Below are 14,246 nucleotides of genomic sequence, written 5' to 3' on the forward strand. Positions count from 1 at the left end.
CTATTAGCACGTCACTAGCAGACAAAAGGAAACATATAAAAGGAGAAATACTCTCCTCTAGGTCTAAGTTTTTCTAGTTTTTACAGGACCCATTGTAAAACCTCATTTTCTGGATCTCAGATCATCAATTGGCGCCGTCTGTGGGAAACTAAGGAGATCTTTTCATCACCGGAGTTCCACTCTTAACAAAACCCACTGAGATCCACGATGGCTAATCACAATGAAAGCAACCTTAACATCCCAAATGACCTGAGCTCTGCCCAAGAGGGGCAGCAGTTCTCCTTTTCTAGCTCTACAACACTAAACAACCAAATACCCATTCTCTCAATCCCTCGCCAAGCTTGGCAGGGAATGCTCCCACCGCTACTTTATCCAACCAGGACCTTCAAACCATGGCCCTCCAACTGCAGAACACCACCCACTGGTTGGGGCAGATAATACAACAAAAGGGCCTCAACACCCCGATAAATACACTCCCAGTGGTAGAAGAACCCCAAACCAATGAGCCCCAACCTGCCCTTGACCGTCTTCAAACCAGCAGCCATGGTACCGGAGAAAGAGGGAGAAGAGCCGGGGAAGAAGAAGAGCCGGAGGCCTGAGTCCATAGAAGGAGGGTGAGGGAGATGATAGAGAATGATGAGGCTGACAACTATTCCGCCGGGACAACCAAGTGGACGAGAAGTGAAGCAGAGGAGGAGGAATACCACCTAGAGAAGAAACCCAGGCTGGAAGATGAGGATGTAGACCAAAAGCTGCAGAAGTTGAGAGAGCAACTCCTAACCGAGCTGGGAAAGAAGGATCAGAGCCAGACCTTCCTGCCCACTTCTTCACCTTTCTCGAAGCAGGTACAGCAGGAGACTGTTCCAAAGAAGTTTACGATGCCATCAATGACGGCTTATGACGGAGCCGGAAACCCACGAGAGCATGTCCTCAACTACAAGACTTTCATGGAGCTGCAGACTCTGTTAGATGCCTTGATGTGCAAAGCATTCCCAATGACGCTCTCGGGGCCAGCGAGGGCGTGGTTTAATAACCTTGAGGCAGAAAGTATTAGCAGTTTTGGAGATCTGGCCACTCGCTTCATCAGCCGGTTTATTGCCGGGGTGCCTGCGGATAGAAAGACGAGCTACCTGGAAATAATCAAGCAGAGAAGAGACGAATCGCTCAGGGAGTACGTCGCTCGTTTCAATACGGAGGCTCTGCAAGTTCCCGAGCTCGATGAGGGAAGGGCGGTGGAGGCCATGCAGAAGGGAACGACCTCTGCTGAGTTCTTCGGCTCACTAAGCAGGAAGCCTCCGACCTCACTAGCCGAGCTGATGCAGAGGGCTGAAAAGTATATAAGGCAGGATGATACCTTAGTGACAAGCCGATTCGCCAAAAGAGCGATAGGTAAGGAGAAAGCCCCGGAGGAAAGGAGGCCGGAGAAGCATGAGAGGAAACATGGCAAAAGGCCTGAGCCTTACAGATAGCCCTGGGAACGAAGGGACCAAAGACCTCTCCCTCCTCAGGTCGCAGAACAAAGGTCACTCCCTCCGTGGGTCCCAGAGAAGCCGACCCCACTTAACGCTTCTAGAGCCGAAGTACTTATGGCCGTCCAAAACAAAGAATTCGTAGAGTGGCCCAGACCCCTGAGAACAAAAGCCGACCAGCGAAATCCTGACAAATACTGTCAGTTCCATTGCACTCATGGCCATGATATCAATAACTGCTTCCAGTTGATCGCAGAAATCGAGAGGCTGATAAAAAGAGGGCACCTGAAGAACTTCGTGAAGAAACCGGAGGACAAAGACCTCAGCCCAATTCGACAACACAAGCGCCGAGGAGAGCAAGAGCAGTGAATGATGGGTCTAGTGGGACCATTAACATGATCGTGGGGGGCACAGGAGGTCGAATGGGTCGTAGAGGAAAGAAGAGGAGTCGAGAGGGAGAAAGCAGTGGCGCCGAGGTCATGCAGGTCGTCGAACACTCTCCAGTGGCCATCACTTTCTCTCCGGAGGATGCTCAAGGTGTTCAAATGCCCCATGACGATGCCCTTGTCATTGAAGCTGTCATCCACAACTATCGGATGAAGAAAATCCTAGTGGATGATGAGAGTAAGGTCAACCTGCTACCCTACCGGGTCTTCCAGCAGATGGGAATCCCTGAAGAACAGTTGGTCCGGGATCAGGCACCGGTCAAAGGAATCGGAGGAGTCCCAGTACCTGTAGAAGGGAAGGTGAAGCTGGCTCTCACCCTAGGAGAAGCACCTAGGACTCGCACTCATTATACGGTGTTTCTGGTAGCTAAACTCCCCCTGAGCTACAACGCGATCTTGGAAAGACCTGTGTTGTTTGACTTCGAGGCCGTCACCAGTATCAGATATCTGGCTATGAAGTTCCCAACAGAAGCAGGGGTGGGAATAGTTCGAGGAAGCCAGGAGGAAGCAAGGGCAGTATATCTAGCTACGGTGGCGGAGCCGAGCCCAACAGAGGAAAGGCTGGATTCAGAAGTCTTAGAGGTCAGGGACGAGAAAACAGAGGCCAGGACGGAGCCGGTGGGAGAACTGGAGACTTTTCCCTTGTCAGAGGCAGAAACAGATAAAGTCTTCAGTCTCAACGCCGGCCTCACCAAAGAGCAGAAAACCGAGGTCATGGCCCTGGTCCGGAGTCACGCACCAAGCTTCGCCTGAAAGCCTTCTGACATGCCCGGGATTGACCCAAAAGTGATGATGCACAAGTTGAATGTCCTCCCTGAAGCTAGACCGGTAAAGCAGAAGAAGAGGGTAGTAGGAAGGGAGAAGCAATAGGCTACCAAGGAGGAGGTACTGAAACTAGAAGAGGCAGGCTTTATTAGGGAAGTCATGTACCCACAGTGGTTAGCTAATCCTGTACTAGTCAAAAAAGCCAATGGCAAATATAGGATGTGCATAGATTTCACTGACCTAAATCAGGCCTGTCCTAAAGATTGTTATCCCCTCCCTGATATTAATAAAATGGTTGACTCTACGGCCGGTTTCGATTACATGTCTTCTTTGGATGCTATGTCTGGCTATCATCAAATCCCAATGGACAGGTCAGATGAAGAAAAGACCTCGTTCATAACAGAAGATGGGACATACTGCTACAAACCCATGCCCTTCGGGCTAAAAAACGCCGGGGCAACATACCAAAGACTGATGAACAAAATCTTCAAAAGCCAGATCGGCAGAAACGTAGAGGTTTATGTAGACGATATGGTAGTCAAAAGCCTAACTTTCCAGCAGCACATAGCAGATTTGAGGGAGGTATTCGGAGTATTAGACCAGTACAGAATGAAGTTGAACCCAGCAAAATGTGCCTTCTTCATCAGAGGAGGAAAATTCCTGGGGTACATGGTGAGTGGGAAAGGCATTGAGTCCAACCCAGAGAAGGTAGAAGCCATATTGAATATGCCAGAACCGACCTGTGTAAGGGACGTCCAGAGACTGACCGGGAGAGTAGTGGCGCTTAATCGATTCATGTCGAGGTCGGCAGAAAAGTGTTTACCATTCTTCAAGAAGTTGAGGAAAGTGCCAAACTTCGAATGGACAGAAGACTGTCGAGAAGCCTTCAAAGAACTCAAAAGCTACCTCAGCTCGCCTCACGTGCTTAGTAGTCCCAGGGAAGGGGAGGAACTTCTGATATACCTGGCGGCCTCTGAACAAGCAGTCAGCGCCGTATTGGTAAGGGTGGAAGAAGGAGAGCAGAAGCCTATTTTCTATGTCAGCAAGGTGCTCAAAGACGCCAAGGTCAGATATTTGAATATTGAGAAGATAGCCTACGCTATACTACTGGCAGTCCGAAAGTTCAGGGTTTATCTGGAAAGCCACCGGGGAGTAGTAATGACCGATCAACCCTTAAAGAAGATTTTGCATAGGCAGGAGACCTCAGGTCGGATGCTAGCTTGGTCCATTGAGATTAGTCCTTATTGCTTAGAGTATCGACCTCGAACAGCCATAAAATCTCAGGCCCTTGCTGATTTCATAGCAGAGTGCACATTCAGTGAGGAACAAGGAGAATCATCTTCAGAAGTGTCGGGGAAGCAAAGAAAGGAAGAGCTTTTCCAAAAGTTCAGCTGGAAGTTATATGTAGACGGGGCTTCAAGCGCCGAAGGCAGTGGTTCTGGAATAATGCTTAAGGGGCCTGGAGGATTTAAGGTTTGCTACGCCCTACGCTTAGAATTCAAAGCCTCCAATAACATAGCGGAGTATGAAGCCTTAATAAACGGGATGCTGGTGGCAATGGAAGTAGGGACAACTGACCTCGAAGTCAATAGCGACTCACAGCTGGTGGTCAATCAGATAACTGGGACATATCAAGCCAGAGACCCAACCATGCAGAGCTACCTGGCAAAAGTAAAAGCTATAGAGGCTGAACTCATAGATCGAGGAGTTCCCATCAAATTTCAAATAATACCTCGAGAAGAAAATGAGGAATCCGACCTGCTTAGCCGGTTGTCCAAAGAAGAATTAGAACAGCTCCCCGATGAAGTGTACATACAGCACGTCCACGCGCCTGCTTTTAATAAAACAAACACAGTATTGCAGGTGGAACAAAGCCCGACTTGGATGACCCCATACCTAGAGTACCCGGAGAAGGAAAAGCTCCCTGAGGATAAAGATGAAGCTAGAAAGATAACAGCTCGTGCTGCCAACTATCAAGCAATAAGGGGGACCTTATACAAAAAAGGAAAATCCAGCCCATGGCTCCGGTGTGTGAGCCCGGATGAGGCTACAAAGGTGATGGAAGAGATACACAAGGGAATGTGTGGAGCTCACGAAGGAGTAGGGACCTTAGCCAATAAAATATTCAGGCAAGGATACTACTGGCCCATTGTTAAAAAGGAGGCAGAAGAGTTTGTCCAAAGGTGCGACGTATGCCAAAGATTTACTAACGCCATCAAAGTCCCAGCCACTCCTCAAGCCAACATATCCAGTCCATGGCCATTCTCACAATGGGGAATAGACATCCTGGGACCCTTCCCCAAGACCACGGGACAGAGGAAATTCGTAGTAGTAGCTGTAGAATACTTCTCCAAATGGCCAGAGGCGGAAGCAATAGCCACGATCACAGCTCGCAAGATGATAGACTTCGTTTGGGGAAACATCATCTGCAGGTTTGGCATACCAAGAGTACTCATATCTGACAATGGCAGACAATTTGACTGCAGCACCTTCAGAGCATTTACGGCAAACATGGGCATATGGCACAAGTTTTCTTCAGTGGCCCATCCTCAGACCAATGGTCAAACAGAGGTTACCAACAGAGCTATCCTCCAGGGATTAAAGAAATGACTGGATGGGGCAAAGACGAACTGGGCAGAAGAGCTCAATAGTATCCTGTGGGCACTCTGAACTACCCCCAGAACGTCCACTAAAGAAACGCCCTTTGCACTTGCTTACGGCACAGAGGCCGTAGTCCCAGTCGAGCTGCAAATCCCCACTCATTGAGTCCAATTTGCTAACGAAAACAGCAACGACGACAAGTTAAGGAATAACTTGGACGCTCTCAAAGAAGTTAGGGAAGAAGCTCACGTCCAAACTGCTGCTTACCAACAACGGGCAGCCCATTATTACAACCAAAGGGTCAGGGAAAGAAGTCTAAAGGTAGGGGACCTGGCCCTAAGAAACTTAGAAGCTACGGGAAAAAGAGCAGCAGTGGGCAAGTTGGCACTGACCTGGGAGGGCCCATTCAGGATAGCAAAAGTGGTTAAGTCAGGAGTATACCGAATCGAAGATATGCAAGGAAATCCTGAGCCCCACGCCTGGAATATCCAACACCTGAAGAGATATTTCCCCTGAAATATTTGTAAAGAAAAGCATTGTACTCTGAAAAACATGAATGAATAAAATAATATCATTCCCTCCAAAGCGAGATCATCTTTATTATTGTGAATGATTCTCTGTAGAAAACAAAGAACAAAGCTCCGAAGACCTTCCTGAGATATAAAGATCTCAGAAGGGTAGAAGACCTCACTGAAGATATAGAGATCTCAGAGAGGTAGAAGGCCAGGATCACCAAGACCCCCTAACACCAAAAGATCTCACTGAGATATAAAGATCTCAGAGAGATAGAAGACCTCACTGAAGATATAGAGATCTCAGAGAGGTAGAAGGCCAGGATCACCAAGACCTCCTAGCACCAAAAGATCTCACTGAGATATAGAGATCTCAGAGAGATAGAAGACCTCACTGAGATATAGAGATCTCAGGGAGGTAGAAGACCAGGATCCCCAAGATCTCCTGGCACCAAAAGATCTCACTGAGATATAGAGATCTCAGAAAGATAGAAGACCTCGCTGAGATATAGAGATCTCAGAGAGATAGAAGACCTCACTGAGATATGGAGATCTCAGAGAGGCAGAAGACTTCACTGAGATATAGAGATCTCAGGGAAGTAGAAGACCAGGACCCCCAAGATCTCCTGACACCAGAAGATCTCACTGAGATATAGAGATCTCAGAGAGATAAAAGACCTCACTGAGATATAGAGATCTCAGAGAGGCAGAAGACCTCACTGAGATATAGAGATCTCAGGGAGGTAGGAGACCAGGATCCCCAAGATCTCCTGGCACCAAAAGATCTCACTAAGATATAGAGATCTCAGAGAGATAGAAGACCTCACTGAGATATAGAGATCTCAGAGAGGCAGAAGACTTCACTGAGATATAGAGATCTCAGGGAAGTAGAAGACCAGGATCCCTAAGATCTCCTGGCATCAGAAGACCTCACTGAGATACAGAGATCTCAGAGAAGTAGAAGACCTCATGGATCCCAGGGAGGTAAAAGGACATAGTTCCGACCTCCCACAAAAAATTGGGGCAATCATAAGAGGCACCGACTTCGAAAAGTGACCGCTAGTCCTAAACCAGCTCAACTAGCCCAGAGAGAGGTCTAAACAACAAAGAACCCACAAAACGCTCAGGGGTAGGCAGCTCGGAAAAAGAAAGGTTAAGTCCGACCTCACAAACGAGCTCGGGGCACCAAAGCGAAAAAAGCAAAATTCCGAACCCCTGAGCTCGCGAAATAAGCAGCGTCACGGACTATAGGCATAAAAACCTAAACAAAGAGCAAAGAACCGAGCCCCCAGCTCGGATAGACTCGCAACGTGAAACACTCAGGTAGAATGAAGCTAAGTATAGAGGAAATAACAGAGAACCGAGCTCCCTCTATGAAAAGGCCCATAAATGCAGGAACACATAGGAGGATAAACGACGGCAAAGAACAGTGCTCACAGCTCGAGTCAGTTTGCCAGGAACAAACATCCGAGCTCATAACCCAGAAGAAAGGTAAAGACGGCTAAAATAAGCCCACGCAATTACAAACAAAGTTTAGGGATTTACCCCCTCACCACTCATGTAGTGAAATGTTGAGGAGGTAAAGGGGCAACTTGGAGAGAAATCCAATGGTACGAGCAGAAGAGACCTCAACTTCATCCCTTGACAGGTCAGCACTAAAAGCAAAAAGTCAGCCCTGCTCGTCACCATTAAAAAGTACGTGACCTGACTTCTTATAAGATCGGACATATAGCTAAGAACCGAGCTCATGGTTAAAGACTAGTGCAGCTCGGAAAAAGCTTATGAATAAGAATATCTTAGTAAAAGGGATAGGTGCATAAGTCAAAAGTTCAGACAATTGATAGAGTTTTGGTCCTGATGGTCTTAAAAATAAAAAGGAAATACAATACAGCGGATTCCTTAGAAAAATTATCAAGTACATGGCTTAAACATTTCACTCTTGACAAGTCAGATTGCTTGTAACAGCATAAGTAGCTTTATGAAGTTGAAAAATAGGCAGAACAGTTTAAGTGTGAACAGTGAACAAAAGTAAAATTTCATTAAAAAGTATCGAGAAATTTACAATCTAATCATCTAAGATTGGTGGAGGAAAGACCGTCCTCAGAGGACTCACATGCTTAGGAGCATCACCCTCAGATACACTAGCGTCTATATTATCCCTTACACTGTCTACACTATCTGTGTTTACATTGTCTACATTGCTGCCCACGGGAGGTCTGGCCTCCTCTCGATCAGACTCCCCAACACCTACAAAAGGAACGATCTCCAGCCCTGAAGGTCCAGCACCTCCCTCTTCTAGTTCTCCACCTTCCTTTTGAGGCTCGATGTCGCCCCCCCTCAGGTCCGAGGACTCCCACATCCTCCATATTCAGCTCGGACTCTGCCTCAGAAGGCCCAGCTGCTGTAACGACCCGAAAATCGGACCGCTACCGGCGCTAGGATCCAGGTCGGCTTAAGGCCGCCGGGACCCGTAGCAAGCCTAACATGTGACCTGTAAACCTGTTTAATCCCATACATGATCAATAACATACATAAAAATTAAAACTTTTCTTTCATACATTCTATCATACATCAAACTCAACCTGTGCATGCACTGGACATATACATAATCATAAACTTGACCCCTCTGTGGGATCTCATCAATGCCCCTCAATGGGTGGCAATACATGTGTTGAGTTTGCTAAACATAGTCATCAATAAACATTAAGATCATGTATCAAAAGGGATTACAATATACTATGGTCAAGCACACTTCTAAACCTCAATACCATTATACATAACATAACTATTCAATTTTTACATCATCTTACAATTTATCATGTCCACTATCTATCTATTACAAACATGTGACTTTACTCTTCTTGACTTCTCTGTCTAGCCCGTACCTGCAATCCTAGGGGATTAGGGAAAAGGGGTGAGCTACTAGAGCCCAGTGAGCAGAATAATAGAAAACAACATTTAAAATCTCATGCCATCATGTAATGCAACACATCACAACAAATCACATCTCGGATGGTGTTGTCACCAATAATCCTCTACATTCCAAAGTGCCGGGACGTAGAATGGGTACAACCGGTCTTTCTCTTAACATACATATCATAACATACCAAAGTGCCAGGGACGTAGAATGGGTACAACTTGGACTTTCTCTTACATAGTGCCAGGGACGTAGAATGGGTACAACCTGGACTTCCATACCATATCATGCCGTAACATCATCATACCATATGAGGACTAGAGGATCATCCAATAACCAATCCACATCAACATCATAAATGCAATGCAACATATTCGTGAATTCTAATGCAAGCAACCTAATTCATCACATGGCATTCATGATGCATGAACATGCTAAAAACTTTATAATTTATTTGCTTTAAATCGTAAAGGTTTATTCTACTCACCTCTTGGCTAGCTCTGACAAAGACTGATGCAGCTAACTCACTGCTGGGGTCCTCGGTTCCTCGGGTCCGAACCTACACAGGTGGACTCAAATGAGGGACCAAACAACTAAAACATAACTCTAAAAACATCCCCCAAAAACCCCCTAAAACACCTCAAAACAATCATGCAAAATCATGCAAAGGAAGGCTGAACAGGGCACTTTCGGCGGCACCTTCGGCGGCCGAAAGTCCCTCCAGAGCCGAAACCCAGGCAGGTTCGGCGGCACCTTCGGCGGCCGAAAGTCCCAGACAGAGACGAAAGTCTCTTTTCGGGGGCAACTTCGGCAGCCGAAAGGCCTGCCTCCCCAGCCATGTTCGGCGGCCGAAAGTCCTTCGGCTGCCGAACTTGGTTTCTGCCAAAGGGCAAAAACTTGGCTCCTCTTGCCTCCAATGCCTCCCAAACCTTATAAACATGCATAATCCTATTCTACAACACACATACTCAAGCATACAAGCTCCTAGGGGCTTCAAACTACCTTAAACCCCAACTACAACACATCAAACAACACAACCCAACATACATTGTCCATAAATCAACATAAACCCATAAACTCACAAAACCCTACACATGCATTCTACCCCATAGATCTTACATAAAACTTACTTAAAACATGAAATGAGCTTAAGATCGACTCTTACCTCTTGAAGATCGAGAGAGAGAGACGACCTAAACTCGGAGATGGGAGGGATTTGAGTTCTGGAAACCTCAAAGCTCCAAAACTTGCTCAAAACTTGAAAATCTTCAAAACAAGATGAAAACTAGTGAAAATCTTGAAAGATCTGAAGGAAAAGACTCAAGATTGGTGAGGGACGGCGAAGAACTCACCTTGGCCGACAATGGGGAGAAAAGCTCGCCCGTTTTCGGCTAAGGGACCCTTTTATAGTGGCTGGCCAGGCCACATTCGGGGGCCGAACGTGCCTCCGCATGCATGCCATGTTCGGCGGCCGAACTTGAGGTTCGACGGCCGAACCTGGGCTTCCCTCACTTATGCCTTCGGGGGCCTAAGGCTCACCCGAAATGCATGCATGTTCGGCGGCCGAACTTTGAGTTTCGGCGGCCGAACCTGAGTTTTCCTCCAAGGTTGTTTTTATTCAAAAACTCATTTCCTCTTTACTTAAAATCATCAAAACATTAAAACATTTCATGAAAACATGGTTTTACCCTTCTAGAGGTCTCCGACACCCGAGATTCTACCGGACGGTAGGAATTCCGATACTGGAGTCTAGCCGGGTATTACAGCTGCAGTAAGAGAAGTCCCTTTGGGCAAAGGCATATCGTCCTCCCCGTAGAGCACATCCTCACCATCGGAATCCTCCTCTTTGGCTCAAAGTACAGTCAAGGGGATGGATGGATTATGTCTGGCCTCCCTTAAACCTCGGTTGAAGCCAGAGATGAACATGCGGAGACCTTTATACCATATGGCTTCTTTCATCTCATTCGAAGCTTTATATTCCGTAAGTCGTCTCTCGCAGGCCTCAGCTATCTCAGCTCTTAGCTCAGAAGAATTCTTGTACTCTTGGAGGTAAGCTTCACTAGCCTACTGGATCTCCCTCTTCAGCTCGGGGGACTCCTTATACTCCTTCAAATGCTTTTCAACCTCCAACTGGACCTTATCCTCGGCTAATTTGGCCTCTTCAGACAGGGCTGAGCATCTCGTCTCTAGGGTTTTGACTTGTTGGCAGAGTTGCTGATTCTGAAGTTTAGACTCCTCTGCTGCCAAAGTCAAGCCCTTAATGTTGTCGGCCTGCTTACTCAGCTCCTGCTTCAGGACCACAACCCGAGCCACAGCTTCACTCTTTTGAGCCAGCACAACATCTAACTTTACTTTCAGCTGCTCATGCTGGCGCTGAACTTCCTCCTTCTGGCCCACGGCCTCGTCCCTTTCACGCAGAGCATCCACGGTGGAGGACAGCTGCTTCAAAACTTCTCCACAACGAACCTCTGCCGAAGTTGCCCTCTCGTCAGACTCTTGGAGAACCCTCCGGATGTGGGACAATTCTGCTTCTAGGGACTGGGAATGCTTTCGCACCTCAGATGCCTCCTCCTCTGCCTTCTTACGGGCCTCCTTGGCTGCGTGTAAATCGAACTGGAGGGACCTATAGTCCTCTTGGACCGCGGCAAGATTGTCCCGGGCATCGCTGGACGCGGATAAATTCTCCTCAAGACTTGCCTCCTCGATCCGACGGTCCACCGTGTCCCTAAGGGCACGATCCCGAGCATCCATCTCCATGAATATGCCAGTAACCTAGTAAACAGAAAGACAAGCAAAGCTGAGAGGTAGAGAAAGGTAGAAACGAATTAAGAGTAGAAAAGAACCAAACAGAACTTACCATCAAAAGCATCTCCCTGGCAGTGTCTCCTAGCTGCTCTCTAGACCGAGCTCGGAAGGCCACCTGCTCTTGAGTAGAGCTGGCCAGATGACCAGAAAGAGCCAGTAGACGAGAATCTGAAGCCTGAGTGATTCCACCAAACATTCATTCTCGGATTATTTCAGCAACCACGGTCGCCGGAGTCTGATGGGTGATGTCCTCGGCATTCAAGATATCATTATTTGAAGCAGAAAGCAGGGGCACCACTGCAGTTTTCTCCTTCTCGAGGGGAGGCAATGCAGGGGCAGCACGCGTAGAACCCCGAGCTTTCTTGGGAACGGGGGTAGGAGCATCAGATGAAAGGGGGAGCTTCTTCCCGACCTCCTCAGTAACCCCTGCAGGAGTAGCCAAAGACTCCTTCTGGAGGGGTATTCCCTCAGTCGATCTGGACTCAGTTGTCTTCACCAGGATATCCCTAATAACAAGGACGTTCTCATCAGTGGCTCCTTGACCGTCATCCTCTATGGAGATGACCTCCCGGTCGCTTGCAGGAGCCTTGTTAGTGGTTGGGAAGACCTCAACTCCTCCTTCAGGGATTTTCTTTGAAGGCAAAGATAAATCAGTCCTTTTCAGTTCGACGCCCTCGGCCGATCTAGCCGTATCCGAAGGAGCTTTCTTCACTTCTTCTACAGAGGCCGGCCGAGATCTGGAAGTTGGAGAAGATTTGGGAATTGAGCTCGATCCACCACGACTAGATGGTCTGGAAGACCTGGCACCCTTGGAGCTCGGTTTGGAAGCTCGATCAGAGGGCAGAGCTGGGGTCTTATTCATCGTCCTAATGGAAATAATCTTAGCTACCTCCTGGGTGGCCTCTTTCACCAACAGCCCGGCTTGAAGAGCATCCAGAGCCGCGTTCATGCTCTCACGGGATAACACGAGGTTCTTTGGGGGCTTGATCTGTTCCATCTTCACGTTGGAAGCTGCAAAAATGCGAAATTAATACAGAACAAGACAATTTACCACAAAGATTACCCAGACAAAATAACACAACTGAGTGGAGTAAAATACCCACTTCACTAATATCATGAAGATTAGACACAAACATGCATTTCTCAACATCATATTTCTTTTCAATAGAGGTCAGCCAAACAAATCCAACTTGTTCGGTAAGACTCAGCTGGGGCGGGTCATTGCAGTTCAGTGCAACTTCTTCCCAGGAGAGCTCTAGATCCCAGACTAGCCTGGACTCCTTCCTGAGCTCCACTACAACAAAGCCCTCCATCCAGCCTTTTATCGAATCCTTATGACCCGAAAAGATCAAGAGCCCTCCTCGAGGAGAAAAATAATAAAAACAGTGGCTTGCTCTGACTAATCGGAAGAAGGAGACAAATAAAGGCACCGTGGGCGTGATCTCCCGGCTTAGATACACGAACTCAAAAGAGGACATAAACAGAATAGAGTTGGGGACTAGCATCCGAGGAGTTATACTGAAGTACCGGAAGACCTCCGTAAAGAAAGGAGAGAAAGGGAAAGTTAAGCCAAACTCCCTTTGTTTAGCAAAAAAGATCAGGCTCAGGTCCCGTTGGGGATCGATCAGGTCAGAAGGAGGGGGATCGGGAAGAACAATCCTTTCGTTTGGATAAGGGGCACGGATGCGAAAAAGGGGGTATCTAAATACTCCCGAGAAAAGAAATTTTTCAGAACGGACGGGGTGATATTAGACTCAACGTTAAGAACGTCAGGAAGCTTTGGTTTCCCCATAGAATAACAAAGAAAAGAGCGTACCTTGGAAACGGCTGAGGAAGAAGGACGATGTAGGTAAATCGCAGAGAAGACAGAAAAGAGAGCAGAGGTTGCAAGAAGGCAGAAAGAATTTGAAATGCAAAACAATAATGAGGTGGAAAGTTGCCCTGCACTATTTTGTCCTGGAGCGGCGCAGTCATTATTACTCTCGATATTTACCCCCTCGTCAGTCGCCTAATAACTAACGAGAGGGTAAAGGGGTAATTGATGACCGCTGGGCTCTTCCTCCCCGGTCTGGGGTCCAGCCCACGATGCAGGCCCATCATCCCAAAGCCCTCGAACCTCACGACTCACACTAAGTCCAGCTCCTCCTCTCCAAGGCCAGCCCAACCCTTCCGACTGGACCAGCCGATCTTCGTTGGGCTCGGCCCTTACCTCATCCTCTGGCCCAACCCGGAACCAGGAAGTAGATCCGCATGTCCCTCGTGTGGATCCACCCGCATACACGTCCAGAAAGAATCAGAGGCCGTTACGCATGGATCAGAGATATGATTCCCTCGTACGTCCATATCAACGTAGCAGGGACAGGTGGACCAATGATATACGTTCTATTAGTACGTCACTAGCATATAAAATGAGACATATAAAAGGAGAAATACTCTCCTCTAGGTCTAAGTTTTTCTAGTTTTTACAGGACCCATTGTAAAACCCCATTTTCTGGATCTCAGATCATCAAATGCAAAAGAAAAAAAAAGATTTTTTTTGTTTATTTTTTAAATATATATTTAATGTTACATCACATATTAAAATCATTATTTTAATTTTTCAGTTTTTTAAGGCAAAAATTAATTTTTTATTTTAATTGAATTATAATAAAATAAAAAAAATAAATAAAGAAGCATAAGAATTTTAAATTATATATTTTATAAATAATTTAAATAATAAATATTTAAAATC

The 14,246-nt window shown here is 47.0% G+C and overlaps 2 protein-coding genes across 2 annotated transcripts; one reads left to right on the forward strand and one right to left on the reverse strand.

Annotated features, from left to right (window-relative positions):
• Window positions 1-995: 995 nt before the first annotated feature.
• LOC110620912 lies at window positions 996-1,469 on the forward strand. The gene has a single exon (XM_021764858.1). It carries the CDS (start codon window positions 996-998, stop codon window positions 1,467-1,469), a length of 474 nt encoding a protein of 157 aa, XP_021620550.1.
• A 9,305-nt stretch (window positions 1,470-10,774) lies between these two features.
• LOC110620913 (ciliary rootlet coiled-coil protein 2-like) lies at window positions 10,775-11,711 on the reverse strand. Its single transcript, XM_021764859.1, has 2 exons — window positions 11,568-11,711; window positions 10,775-11,482 (listed from the first exon to the last, which is right to left on the reverse strand). Exons 1-2 carry the CDS (start codon window positions 11,709-11,711, stop codon window positions 10,775-10,777), a joined length of 852 nt encoding a protein of 283 aa, XP_021620551.1.
• Window positions 11,712-14,246: the final 2,535 nt, after the last annotated feature.

This window comes from Manihot esculenta, chromosome 8 (assembly GCF_001659605.2).
Source record: "Manihot esculenta cultivar AM560-2 chromosome 8, M.esculenta_v8, whole genome shotgun sequence".
NCBI classification, from domain to species: Eukaryota; Viridiplantae; Streptophyta; class Magnoliopsida; order Malpighiales; family Euphorbiaceae; genus Manihot; species Manihot esculenta.